General features: G+C 57.1%; 1 protein-coding gene across 1 annotated transcript in view; it reads left to right on the top strand.

Moving 5' to 3' along the window:
* LOC140473812 (serine/threonine-protein kinase 36-like) overlaps positions 1-14,380 on the top strand; it is a gene marked incomplete at its 3' end in the record, with an annotated part of 48,109 nt that overhangs the window by 23,141 nt on the left and 10,588 nt on the right. Inside the window, exons 7-13 of the mRNA XM_072567639.1 lie at positions 1,132-1,301; positions 1,935-2,152; positions 4,062-4,173; positions 5,465-5,608; positions 7,172-7,351; positions 8,224-8,321; positions 8,602-8,707. Coding sequence (XP_072423740.1) covers positions 1,132-1,301; positions 1,935-2,152; positions 4,062-4,173; positions 5,465-5,608; positions 7,172-7,351; positions 8,224-8,321; positions 8,602-8,707 — 1,028 coding nt within the window. The remainder of the gene's footprint in view (positions 1-1,131; positions 1,302-1,934; positions 2,153-4,061; positions 4,174-5,464; positions 5,609-7,171; positions 7,352-8,223; positions 8,322-8,601; positions 8,708-14,380) is intronic.

Here is a 14,380-nt window from a genome sequence, read left to right as displayed (position 1 = left end):
TGGAAACGTTAGGTGCTGGAGATCACAGTGGATCCGGCTGTGGAGAGAGAGGGCAAGCTAAATGATGCTTCATTGGATCTTCTTCACTGCCCCTGTCTACCAGCGACTCCCCCTTCATGAAATGATGAATCTGGCTCACGGTCTCTTTGCTCAGCGTCGCTCTGTCGATTGGACCGAGAGAGGTCTACACCCTGCTCCGACTCGCCTCACCAAAATGCAACAGCTCACGCCTTTCTCGATTGACCTCCTCGGCCCGTCGGCCGGCCTGATCAAGGCCCCGTTGTCCTCTGAGATAACCCTCTTCGCCGCCCTGTACCCCACCCGAGTTTTGGTGTCGTCTGCAAGTGTACTAATCGTACCTCCTGCGTTCACATCCAAACCCTTTTCTGGCAGTGAAGTATTGCTTCCCTGGAATCTCTGCTCTATCCGGTTTGAATGTTTGATTTTAAACCGAAATGGACGCAGTTCAGGTTCGAGTGGCTGGATAACTAAGTTAGGACTTAAGTTGCTTCCAATTCAAGTGGCAAGCAGCACAGTTACAGTTTTTGGAGGGCTGCAGGCTGCTGTCGGTGAACTACTGTCTCCCGTGTGAACTTGCCCTTTGATCTGTTTCAAGCAAATTGATTCTCACTCCAAGGGTCTGCTGAACCTTGGATTTCCCTTCTGCTGGGTGGTCTCAGAGTGACTGACACACGACCTATGAAGTCTCTAGCCTTCAGCCAGCAACGAGGGGATATGAACGCAAGGCCTGTGGGTTCTGTTGAGCAAGCAGTGGAAGGGGAGAGCTCCTTGTTCAGAGGTCCGACGTCCATGTCCAGAAGCTGTTCAGCTACCTCGGAGCCAATCGCATTGCTGTTGGCAGGCGGAAGACCTTTGTCATCGGCAGGCTCCCTGTTGCCGGGCGATTCTGCATTCAAGTATCTCCTCCCTCCCCAAACTGTCCACGGATCGGGTTTGCCTGGAGTGATCCCACCCTGCTCTCGAACGGGCAGCTGTGTAAACGCTGCTTGCAATGAGGGTCAGGCAGCTTGGTTTGAGGTCACCCTTTCCCCCCACCAATCTGAAATAAACGGAGCGTATATAAAATGGCGGTGCCCACGCAGTGATGTCTCTGGTCTTTTCTGTTCCCAGTTGTGGATGACAGCCAGGACTGTGGGATCGAGAAGCCGTTCACCATCCAGGCCAGTCCCGAAACGCAAGCCCTGAAGGAGCAGCAAGCCAAGGAACTGGCTCCCAGATCGGGACACTCCAAAATTCTGCGCAAGGCCAGAGAGAAGATGCTGGAGGAATCCAAGAAGAAGGTGAGGCGTGTGCTTGCAGATGTGGTGAGCTGTTGAACTAGCAGAGCCTGAGAGGTCTCGACATCCACTGTCACCCAGACCCCAAAGCTCTGTCTCTGTATCTCTGCTTCTCTCTCTACCGTCTCCGTCTCCCTTCCTCCCTTCCCCTCCTTACCCCTCTCTCTTTCTCCCCATTCCTCTCTCCCTCTCTGTCCCCTCCCCCTCTTTCACTCCCCATTCCTTCTTTCTTTCTGTCTCTCTGTCTCTGTCTCTCCCCTCACTCTCTCTCTCCCCCCATCTGTCTCCCTTCTTTCCTCTTTTTCTCTCTCTCTCTCTCACTTGCTCTCATTCTCTTGTCTCGCACTCTCTCTCTCCCATTCCCTCTTTTTCTCTCTGCCTGTCTCTCTCTCTATCCCTCCCCCTATTTCCATCCCTCCCTCTCTCTGTCCCTCTCTCTCCCCATTCCCTCTGTCTGTATGTCTCCCCCCCCCCCCCCCCCCCCGCCCCGGTCTGTCTTCACTCCTCTTTCTCCCTGTCCCTCTCTCCCTTCCTTCCTACCACTGAGCAGGAGCCCCACTCCCTCCAATGTAGAGTGACAGAGTCCGAGTGATTTTGAGGATGGTAACCGTTTTTTTGCTTGCGGTCTGTTTCCAGCACTCTGCCCAACCGGGGGAACCCGCTCGCCAGGCCCAGGCTGACCCGAGGGGCGAACCCAGGCCAAAGCAGCCCCTCTGTACCCCGGAGCGGGCACCTCTCCTCCTGGGGACCCAGCGGGCAGCCCCGCCCAGCCGGGAAGCAGGAGCGGACGGGAGCCCAGGGACCAGCAGCACAGCCGAGAGGGAGAAAGACCAACGCCAGCCTCCGACACCGGGGTAAGGGGGAGGTCGACTGGACAAGATCGAACACATAGAGGCATTTGGAAAGGGGAGCGGGAATAGGAAGGGGTCTTGTGGGAAATGGGCCAAGCCATGCCAGATGGGACTAGATTAATGAAGGATATTGGGTCAGCAAGGATGGGTTGGACCGAAGGGTCTGTTTCCGTGCTGTACGTCTCGATGGTACAAAACAGGAGCAGGTGGAGGCCATTCAGCCCATCGAGCCCACTCTGTCGTTCATTGTTGCCCGCTCTCCCCCTCTGGCCCCTCACTCTATATCCAACTGAATATTCCAGCCCCGAGGGGCAGAAAATTCCACCAACTCCCCACTCTCTGGGTGAAGACGTTTCTCCCTCTGTTGGTCCTACCCCCCTCCCCTCCCGGTCTCCATGCACACACACTGGTTCTGGACTCTCCTCCCTGTCATTGAGGACGTCCTTCCTGCTCCCCCCCCCCCCCCGTCAGAGTTTTACAGTTTGCCTTGAGATTCCCCCCCCACCTCATTCTTCGAAACCCCCAGCGAATACAGTCCCGAACCCTTCCCGTCTGTTTTTCCACTTCAGTCCTGCCATCTCTCTGGAATCAGTCTGGGAGGCCTTGGCTCCGTCATCAGAATGCCCTTCCTTGGGTAAGGACTCCAAAACCCCACCGGTGCAATCCTCTGGGTGCGAACAATTGGAGCGAGACATCCGCGCTCCTGTTCTCGAATCCTCTCTCCCTCTCAGTGAAGGCCAATGTCCCCATGACCGTCCTCACCGCCTGCTGTTCCTGTGAGGCTTACTCTCGGAGATTGGTGTCTGAGGGAAAACCCAGGTCTCGTTGCACGTTCTGTTACAGGTCAGATCAAACGCCCTCAAAAGAAGCTCGCCTACACTCTCTCTTCATACAGTGCACTTCATTCAGCTGCTACAGTGAAACTAAAACAACAAGAAAGGAGAAGGAATCGGAATAACCAAACTCTATTGGAAAATGTAACAGTAACTGCTAAACAGTAACATCCCATAAACACATCCTTGGCAAAGGCAAATTCAGTAAAACAAATTGTCTCACATGTACCTCTTGGAGCAGGAAGAGAACCCCCCCACCCTCCCAGGTCTTAGCTGTAATTGAGACAGAGAGAGAGAGCTTCCCCATTTTCAAGCCACCACCCCCCCCAACAGTGACTGTGACAGAAAAACTAAAAATCCTGGTTAGTTGGGAGCTTGCACCACCCTGCCAGGCTGCTTCTATTGTTCCTACCTGACACCAAAAAAAACCCCCAAGGCCTCACAAGCTGTTTATTATTAGCAAGCAGGGCACGTCTGTCTTAAACTCTCTCTTTGAGAAAAGACCAGGACAAAACGCTGCAGAATCATCATCATTCCCTTCTCTCTGCTTCGAGCCACGCAGATGATGATCCACTTTCCTGTTTGTCCGATCAAAGTGGACAGCGTCATATCGGGACCCACGTTATACAGCAATTGGCCCCTCACTCAGCTTGGCCAGGGAGGGAGAGGATGAAGGAGAGAGAGGGGAGGCTGGACAGAGGAAGAATGAGAGAGAGAGGGGAGGCTGGACAGAGAAAGAGAGTGAGTGGGAGGGGGAGCATAAGAGAGGGGGTGAAGTGGGGGTGTGGAGAGATAGAGAGATGGGGAAGGGGAGTTAAGAGAGAGAGAGAGAGAGAGCGAGAGAGAAGGAGCAAGAAACTGGGACAGAGAAAACGACGTACAAGGAGAAAGTAAGCGAGAGAGAGATGTTGCCAGATGGAGAGAGAGAGAGATGAGGGACAAACAGAGAGAACCTAGGACATAGAGAGAGAGAGAGGGTGGGGGGAGAGGCAGAGACAGAGTTTGACAGACCCCAGTCTCAGCATGACTGACTGACTGACTGTCCTATCGACATGCCTCATTCCCAACGGATTTCCCAGGCTTCACCACATCACTCAGGATTATGAGCGGGAATTCCCTGAGGTGCAAGTTGGACCGAGACTTCTGAGGAGGAGGAGCCACAGCATGGAGAACGTGGATCTGGATAATGAGGTAACAACTCTCGACACCTCAACACGCAAAGTAAAGCTCCCTCGACACTGTTAGCTACAGAGGAAAGCTCCCTCTGCACTGTGACCCCCTCATCAAACACTCCCAGAGACAGGGACAGCACGGGGTGAGATACAGAGTAAAGCTCCCTCTACACTGTCCCCCCCATCAAACACTCCCAGGGACAGGGACAGCACGGGGTTAGATACAGAGTAAAGCTCCCTCTACACTGTCCCCCCATCAAACACTCCCAGAGACAGGGACAGCACGGGGTGAGATACAGACTAAAGCTCCCTCTACACTGTCCCCCCATCAAACACTCCCACGGACAGGGACAGCACGGGGTTAGATACAGAGTAAAGCTTCCTCTACACTGTCCCCCCATCACAGGGACAGGGACTGCACGGGGTTAGAGACAGAGTAAAGCTCCCTCTACAATGTCCCCCCCATCAAACACTCCCAGGGACAGGGACAGCACGGGATTAGATACAGAGTAAAGCTTCCTCTACACTGTCCCCCCCATCAAACACACCCAGGGACAGGGACAGCACAGGGTTAGATACAGGGTAAAGCTTCCTCGACACTGTCCCCCCATCAAACACTCCCAGGGACAGGGACAGCACGGGGTTAGATACAGGGTAAAGCTCCCTCAACACTGTCCTCCCATCAAACACTCCCAGGGACAGGTACAGGGACAGGGACAGGGACAGCACAGGGTTAGATACAGAGTAAAGCTCCCTCTACACTGTCACCCCCATCAAACACTCCCAGGGACAGGGACAGCACGGGGTTAGATACAGAGTAAAGCTCCCTCTATACTGTCCCCCCATCTCAGGGACAGGGACAGCACGGGTTAGATACAGCGTAAAGCTTCCTATACACTGTCCCCCCCCATCCCAGGGGCAGGGTTGCCACGGGGTTAGATACAGAGTAAAGCTCCTTCTATACTGTCGCCCCCCATCCCAGGACAGGGGCAGCACAGGGTGAGATACAGAGTAAAGCTCGCTCTACACGGTCCCCCTATTAACCAATCCCAGGACAGGGAGATGGGGCAGTTGGGAGGATGTGTCCTTCCTTCAGAGGAGTCACTGCCAGTCTCTCTCTGTGCGTCCTCTCTGATGGATCATCCTGCAGGTTGTTAGGGCTCTCTCACAGAGAGGGACTGTACCCCCTGTCAGTGGAAGCCCTGATGAAGGGATTCATTGAAAGGGAGATCTGGATGGGTGGTCACTCACTGTGATTTCTCTGAGCCAGTGTGAGTTGAGTGAAGGTTGTTCCTGGGCTTTTCCTTCAGGAGATGGACAGTGATGAGGAGTGGCAGCAGCTCATCGAGGTGACTGACCCTTCAGCCCTTCAGCTCAGCACTCCGCTGACCCTCCTGAGGGACCAGAGCTTCCAGCAGCGGGTTCAGGCCAGGCTTGGGGATTCCAGCACCCAGGTACCTCACAGTCCTCTCGCTATCTCCCTCTCACTCTCTCTCTCTCTCTCTCTCTCTCTCCGTCTCGCTCTCTCTCTCTCTCTCACTCTCCCAAACTCACTCACTCATACACCCTCTCTAACTCACTCACTCACAGTCATTCACTCATATGCACAAAGTCTCTCACTCACTCACTCTTTCACATAATCCTTCATATGCACAATGTCTCTCTCTCTCTCCCTCACACACACACACTCTGTCCCTCTCTGTGACAAAAACACTCACACACACACTCACTCACACTGTCTGCCTCTCTCTGCGACACACATTCTCTCTGTCTCTCTCCCTCTCACACACTCTCTCTCCTTCACATCCACATTCACTGACGTTCAATCTCACACAAACTCTCAAATGTACACAGGGCTCCAAGTGCACTCTGACCCAGACCGGGAGTGTACACGGGGCTCCGAGTGCACTCTGACCCAGACCGGGAGTGTACACGGGGCACCGAGTGCGGTCTGACCCAGGCCGGGAGTGTACACGGGGCACCGAGTGCGGTCTGACCCAGACCGGGAGTGTACACGGGGCTCCGAGTGCACTCTGACCCAGACCGGGAGTGTACACGGGGCTCCGAGTGCGGTCTGACCCAGACCGGGAGTGTACACAGGGCTCCGAGTGCGGTCTGACCCAGACCGGGAGTGTACACGGGGCTCCGAGTGCGGTCTGACCCAGACCGGGAGTGTACACGGGGCTCCGAGTGCACTCTGACCCAGACCGGGAGTGTACACGGGGCTCCGAATGCGGTCTGACCCAGACCGGGAGTGTACACGGGGCTCCGAATGCGGTCTGACCCAGACCGGGAGTGTACACGGGGCTCCGAGTGCGGTCTGACCCAGACCGGGAGTGTACACGGGGCTCCGAGTGCACTCTGATCCAGACCGGGAGTGTACACGGGGCTCCGAGTGCGGTCTGACCCAGACCGGGAGTGTACACGGGGCTCCGAGTGCGGTCTGACCCAGACCGGGAGTGTACACGGGGCTCCGAGTGCACTCTGACCCAGACCGGGAGTGTACACGGGGCTCCGAGTGCGGTCTGACCCAGACCGGGAGCGTACACGGGGCTCCGAGTGCACTCTGACCCAGACCAGGAGTGTACACGGGGCTCCGAGTGCGGTCTGACCCAGACCGGGAGTGTACACGGGGCTCCGAGTGCGGTCTGACCCAGACCGGGAGTGTACACGGGGCTCCGAGTGCACTCTGACCCAGACCGGGAGTGTACACGGGGCTCCGAGTGCACTCTGACCCAGACCGGGAGTGTACACGGGGCTCCGAGTACACTCTGACCCAGACCGGGAGTGTACACGGGGCTCTGAGTGCGGTCTGACCCAGACCGGGAGTGTACACGGGGCTCCGAGTGCGGTCTGACCCAGACCGGGAGTGTACACGGGGCTCCGAGTGCGGTCTGACCCAGACCGGGAGTGTACACGGGGCTCCGAGTGCGGTCTGACCCTCAACCTCCCGTCACCGTGTGGAGAGAGAGAGCCGAGCTGTCTGGTTTGAATTGTGTGTTTCTTTTGTTGTTCAGGTGCTGGAGGGAATGCTGGAAGGTGCGACCCGATTACGACCGGCTCTGAGGGTCATCCGGAACCTGCTGGCTACTCGCTGTGACTGGGATCTCCTGCACAACTTCTGCCAGCGTTTGCAGCTCCCTCAGTTCCTGCTGACCCTCCTTGGCCAGATGCTGCACAGTGAGAGGATCAGGCAGGTCAGAGACAGAACTGTTTCCCCACCGTCTCACCCCTTCCCACAGCCCTGGCTCTGTCTCTAACCCTGACCCTGTCCCCTTGCTCTGAACCTCCTCTTCCCTCCGCTCCCCGTCTCCCCCCTCCCTCCCCTCCCCTCCCTCCCTGTCACCCCCCTCCCCCCCTCCCTCCCTGTCTCTCCCACCCCGTCTCACTCCCCCACCTCTCCCCCCGTCTCTCCTCCCCCTCCCGTCTCTTCCCCCTCCCGTCTCTTCCCCCTCCCGTCTCTTCCCCCTCCCGTCTCTTCCCCCTCCCGTCTCCCTCCCCGTCCCTCACCGTCTCTCCCCTCCCCTCCCCTCCCCCTCTCCCCTCACCTCCTCTCCCCCCCCTCCCCCCTCCCCACTCCCCACTCTCTCCCCCCCACTCTCTCCCCTCCCTCCCCTTCCTCTCCCCTTCCTCTCCCCTTGCTCCTCCATCTCCCTTCCCTCTTCCCCCTTTCTCTCCCCCCTCCCCCCTCCCCTCTCTCCCCCCCCTTCTCTCCCTCTCTGTCTCCCCACTCTCTCCCCCTCCATCCCCCTCTCTCCCCCTCCCCCCCATCTCCCCCCCCTCTCTCTCCCCCCCTTCTCTCCCTCTCTGTCTCCCCACTCTCTCCCCCTCCATCCCCCTCTCTCCCCCTCCCCCCCATCTCCCCCCCCTCTCTCTCCCCCCCCCTCTCTCCCTCTCTGTCTCCCCACTCTCTCCCCCTCCATCCCCCTCTCTCCCCCTCCCCCCCACCTTCTCTCCCTCTCTTCACCCCCCCTTCTCTCCCTCTCTGTCTCCCCACTCTCTCCCCCTCCCTCTGGGTTTGGACAGTGTCCCAGCTGAGTGATTCCTGTCTGTCTGTGTGTCCCTACAGCAGCCGTGGTGTGGGAGGATCCTTTCTGACCTGCTGGCTGTCCTTGCTGTCTACTTCTCCAGTGATTTTGATGCAGAATCCTTGGGAACCAGCTGTGGGTAAGAGGCTGTTCCAGCTCGCATTCTCCCCACCGTGATCTCGCCAGTGTCATTCCATCATCCGCACAGCTCCACCCTTATCATGTGGAATGTGGGTGGAGCTGGCCGTTCCTGCGTTTATTGCCCCGTTCGCCCCAAACTGTCCCGCTCTCTGTGGGGTGGAGGGACACCGAGCTGTTCGGGTGGGAGAGTCAGACTTTCGACCCCAGAGGACCGGCCGATTATTGTTTCATGGACGTTCTCTGCATTGACCCAAACCCCCTGTCCCTTTTCTTTCCAGCCTCCAGGTTTTTGAACAGTCGGCCCAGCAGTTTGTCCAACTACTGGAAACCCTCCTGTCCCCGGCCACAGAGCGTGAGATCACCCTCTGGGAGCAAAGCATGATGGTAAGGCACATTACTGGTTAATGTCACTGGCAGTTAGATACAGACTCCTGGGACCGGGGTGTGTTAGATACACTGCCCTTCCCCCCCCCGCGGTCTCTCAGGGACCGGGGTGTGTTAGATACACTGCCCTCCCCCCCCCCCCCCCCCCCCCCCCCCCGTCTCTCAGGGACCGGGGTGTGTTAGATACACTGTCCTTTCCCCCCTCTCTCTCTGGGACCGGGGTGTGTTAGATGCACTGTCCTTCCCCCCCCCCGTCTCTCAGGGACCGGGGTGTGTTAGATGCACTGTCCTTCCCCCCCCCCCCCGTCTCTCAGGGACCGGGGTGTGTTAGATACACTGGTTGATTGGTGCGGGTGTCTCGGAGATGTTCCCTAAAGCGCTCTGCTACGAGGCGCCCAGTCTGCCCAATGTAGAGGAGACCACATCGGGAGCAACGGATACAATAAATGATATTAGTGGATGTGCAGGTGAAACTTTGATGGATGTGGAAGGCTCCTTTAGGGCCTTGGATAGAGGTGAGGGAGGAGGTGTGGGCACAGGTTTTACAGTTCCTGCGGTGGCAGGGGAAAGTGCCCGAATGGGAGGGTGGGTCGTAGGGGGGTGTGGACCTGACCAGGTAGTCACGGAGGGAACGGTCTTTGCGGAAGGCGGAAAAGGGTGGGGAGGGAAATATATCCCTGGTGGTGGGATCTTTTTAGAGGTGGCGGAAATGTCGGCGGATGATTTGGTTGATGCGAAGGTTGGTAGGGTGGAAGGTGAGCACCAGGGGTGTTCTGTCCTTGTTACGGTTGGAGGGGTGGGGTCTGAGGGCGGAGGTGCGGGATGTGGACGAGATGCGTTGGAGGGCATCTTTAACCACGTGGGAAGGACTGCATTGGCGCCACTCCCCACCTCTTCCTCCGCTACATTGATGACTGCATTGGCGCCACCTCGTGCTCCCGTGAGAAGGTTGAGCAATTCACCAACTTCACCAACACATTCCACCCTGACCTTAAATTTACCTGGACTATCTCTGACACCTCGCTCCCCTTCCTGGACCTCTCCATCTCCATTAGTGACGACCGACTTGACACTGACATTTTTTACAAACCCACTGACTCCCACAGCTACCTGGATTACACCTCTTCCCACCCTATCTCTTGCAAAAATGCCATCCCGTATTCCCAATTTCTCCGCCTCCACCGTATCTGCTCCCAGGAGGACCAGTTCCACCATAGGACACACCAGATGGCCTCCTTCTTTAGAGACCGCAATTTCCCTTCCCACGTGGTTAAAGATGCCCTCCAACGCATCTCGTCCACATCCCGCACCTCCGCCCTCAGACCCCACCCCTCCAACCGTAACAAGGACAGAACGCCCCTGGTGCTCACCTTCCACCCTACTAACCTTCGCATCAACCAAATCATCCGCCGACATTTCCGCCACCTCTAAAAAGATCCCACCACCAGGGATATATTTCCCTCCCCACCCCTCTCCGCCTTCCGCAAAGACCGTTCCCTCCGTGACTACCTGGTCAGGTCCACACCCCCCTACGACCCACCCTCCCATTCGGGCACTTTCCCCTGCCACCGCAGGAACTGTAAAACCTGTGCCCACACCTCCTCCCTCACCTCTATCCAAGGCCCTAAAGGAGCCTTCCACATCCATCAAAGTTTCACCTGCACATCCACTAATATCATTTATTGTATCCGTTGCTCCCGATGTGGTCTCCTCTACATTGGGGAGACTGGGCGCCAGTATTTGATTTTCAGCATCTGCAGTCATTGTTTTTACACTGTCCTTTCCCCCCACTCTCTCTCTGGGACCGGGGTGTGTTAGATACACTGTCCTTTCCCCCCTCTCTCTCTGGGACCGGGGTGTGTTAGATACACTGTCCTTTTCCCACCTCTCTCTCTCTCTCTGGGACCGGGGTGTGTTAGATACACTGTCCCTTCCCCCCCTCTCTCTCTCTCTCTGGGACCGGGGTGTGTTAGATACACTGTCCTTTCCCCCCTCTCTCTCTCTGGGACCGGGGTGTGTTAGATACACTGTCCTTTCCCCCCCTCTCTCTCTCTCTCTGGGACCGGGGTGTGTTAGATACACTGTCCTTTCCCCCCTCTCTCTCTCTCTCTCTGGGACCGGGGTGTGTCAGATACACTGTCCTTTCCCCCCCTCTCTCTCTCTCTCTCTGGGACCGGGGTGTGTTAGATACACTGTCCTTTCCCCCCTCTCCCTCTCTCTGGGACCGGGGTATGTTAGATACACTGTCCTTTCCCCCCCTCTCTCTGTGGGACTGGGGTGTGTTAGATACACTCTCCTTTCCCCTCTCTCTCTCTCTGGGACCGGGGTGTGTTAGATACACTGATCTTTCCCCCCTCTCTCTCTGGGACAGGGGTGTGTTAGATACACTGTCCTTTCCCCTCTCTCTCTCTGGGACCGGGGTGTGTTAGATACACTGTCCTTTCCCCTCTCTCTCTCTGGGACCGGGGTGTGTTAGATACACTGTCCTTTCCCCCATCTCTCTCTGGGACCGGGGAATGTTAGATACACTGTCCTTTCCCCCCCCTCTCTCTCTGGGACCGGGGTGTGTTAGATACACTGTCCTTTTCCCCCCCCTCTCTCTCTCTGGGACCGGGGTGTGTTAGATACACTGTCCTTTCCCCCCTCTCTCTCTGGGACTGGGGTGTGTTAGATACACTGTCCTTTCCCCCCTCTCTCTCTGGGACCGGGGTGTGTTAGATACACTGTCCTTTACCCCCTCTCTCTCTCTGGGACCGGGGTGTGTTAGATACACTGTCCTTTCCCCCCTCTCTCTCTCTGGGACCGGGGTGTGTTAGATGCACTGTCCTTTCCCCCCCCTCTCTCTCTCTGGGACCGGGGTGTGTTAGATACACTGTCCTTTCCCCCCCCTCTCTCTGGGACCGGGGTGTGTTAGATACACTGTCCTTTCCCCCCCCTCTCTCTGGGACCGGGGTGTGTTAGATACACTGTCCTTTCCCCCCCTCTCTCTCTGGGACCGGGGTGTGTTAGATACACTGTCCTTTACCCCCTCTCTCTCTCTGGGACCGGGGTGTGTTAGATACACTGTCCTTTTCCCCCTCTCTCTCTGGGACCGGGGTGTGTTAGGTACACTGTCCTTTCCACCCCCTCTCTCTGGGACCGGGGTGTGTTAGACACACTGTCCTTTCCCCCCTCTCTCTCTGGGACCGGGGTGTGTTAGATACACTGTCCTTTCCCCCCCCCCTCTCTCTCTCTCTGGGACCGGGGTGTGTTAGATACACTGTCCTTTCCCCCTCTCTCTCTGGGACCGGGGTGTGTTAGATACACTGTCCTTTAGCCCGTCTCTCTCTCTGGGACCGGGGTGTGTTAGATACACTGTCCTTTCCCCCATCTCTCTCTCTGGGACCGGGGTGTGTTAGATACACTGTCCTTTCCCCCCCCTCTCTCTGGGACCGGGGTGTGTTAGATACACTGTCCTTTCCCCCTCTCTCTCTCTCTCTGGGACCGGGGTGTGTTAGATACACTGTCCTTTCCCCCCTCTCTCTCTCTGGGACCGGGGTGTGTTAGATACACTGTCCTTTCCCCCCTCTCTCTCTGGGACCGGGGTGTGTTAGATACACTGTCCTTTCCCCCCCTCTCTCTCTCTCTCTGGGACCGGGGTGTGTTAGATACACTGTCCTTTCCCCCCTCTCTCTCTGGGACTGGGGTGTGTTAGATACACTGTCCTTTCCCCCCTCTCTCTCTGGGACCGGGGTGTGTTAGATACACTGTCCTTTCCCCGCTCTCTCTCTGGGACTGGGGTGTGTTAGATACACTGTCCTTTCCCCCCTCTCTCTCTCTGGGACTGGGGTGTGTTAGATACACTGTCCTTTCCCCCCCCTCTCTGTCTGGGACCGGGGTGTGTTAGATACACTGTCCTTTCCCCCCTCTCTCTCTCTGGGACAGGGGTGTGTTAGATACACTGTCCTTTCCCCCCTCTCTCTCTCTGGGACCGGGGTGTGTTAGATACACTGTCCTTTCCCCTCTCTCTCTCTCTGGGACCGGGGTGTGTTAGATACACTGTCCTTTCCCCCCCCCTCTCTCTCTGGGACCGGGGTGTGTTAGATACACTGTCCTTTCCCCTCTCTCTCTCTGGGACCAGGGTGTGTTAGATACACTGTCCTTTCCCCCCTCTCTCTCTCTCTGGGAGCAGGGTGTGTTAGACACACTGTCCTTTCCCCCCTCTCTCTCTGGGACCGGGGTGTGTTAGATACACTGTCCTTTCCCCCCTCTCTCTCTGGAACCGGGGTGTGTGAGATACACTGTCCTTTCCCCCCTCTCTCTCTCTGGGACCGGGATGTGTTAGATACACTGTCCTTTTCCCCCTCTCTCTCTGGGACCGGGGTGTGTTAGATACACTGTCCTTTCCCCCCTCTCTCTCTCTGGGACCGGGGTGTGTTAGATACACTGTCCTTTCCCCCCTCTCTCTCTCTGGGACCGGGGTGTGTTAGATACACTGTCCTTTCCCCCCTCTCTCTCTGGGACCGGGGTGTGTTAGATACACTGTCCTTTCCCCCCCCTCTCTCTCTCTCTGGGACCGGGGTGTGTTAGATACACTGTCCTTTCCCCCCCCTCTCTCTCTCTCTCTCTCTCTCTGGGACCGGGGTGTGTTAGATACACTGTCCTTTCCCCCTCTCTCTCTCTGGGACCGGGGTGTGTTAGATACACTGTCCTTTCCCCCCCCTCTCTCTGGGACCGGGGTGTGTTAGATACACTGTCCTTTCCCCCCCCTCTCTCTCTCTCTCTCTCTGGGACCGGGGTGTGTTAGATACACTGTCCTTTCCCCCTCTCTCTCTCTGGGACCGGGGTGTGTTAGATACACTGTCCTTTCCCCCCCCGTCTCTCTCTGGGACCGGGGTGTGTTAGATACACTGTCCTTTCCCCCCCCTCTCTCTCTCTCTCTGGGACCGGGGTGTGTTAGATACACTGTCCTTTCCCCCCCCCCTCTCTCTGGGACCGGGGTGTGTTAGATACACTGTCCTTTCCCCCCTCTCTCCCTCTGGGACCGGGGTGTGTTAGATACACTGTCCTTTCCCCCCCCTCTCTCTGGGACCGGGGTGTGTTAGATACACTGTCCTTTCCCCCCTCTCTCTCTGGGACCGGGGTGTGTTAGATACACTGTCCTTTCCCCCTCTCTCTCTCTGGGACCGGGGTGTGTTAGATACACTGTCCTTTCCCCCCTCTCTCTCTGGGACCGGGGTGTGTTAGATACACTGTCCTTTCCCCCTCCTCTCTCTCTCTCTCTGGGACCGGGGTGTGTTAGATACACTGTCCTTTCCCCCCCCTCTCTCTCTCTCTCTGGGACCGGGGTGTGTTAGATACACTGTCCTTTTCCCCCTCTCTCTCTCTGGGACCGGGGTGTGTTAGATACACTGTCCTTTCCCCTCTCTCTCTCTCTCTGGGACCGGGGTGTGTTAGATACACTGTCCTTTCCCCTCTCTCTCTCTGGGACCAGGGTGTGTTAGATACACTGTCCTTTCCCCCCTCTCTCTGGGACCGGGGTGTGTTAGACACACTGTCCTTTCCCCCCTCTCTCTCTGGGACCGGGGTTTGTTCGATACACTGTCCTTTCCCCCCTCTCTCTCTGGGACCAGGGTGTGTTAGATACACTGTCGTTTCCCCCCCTCTCTCTCTGGGACCAGGGTGTGTTAGATA

This window comes from Chiloscyllium punctatum, unplaced genomic scaffold (assembly GCF_047496795.1).
Source record: "Chiloscyllium punctatum isolate Juve2018m unplaced genomic scaffold, sChiPun1.3 scaffold_735, whole genome shotgun sequence".
In the NCBI taxonomy this organism is placed as follows: Eukaryota; Metazoa; Chordata; class Chondrichthyes; order Orectolobiformes; family Hemiscylliidae; genus Chiloscyllium; species Chiloscyllium punctatum.
This window is presented reverse-complemented; position numbering and strand designations above follow the sequence as displayed.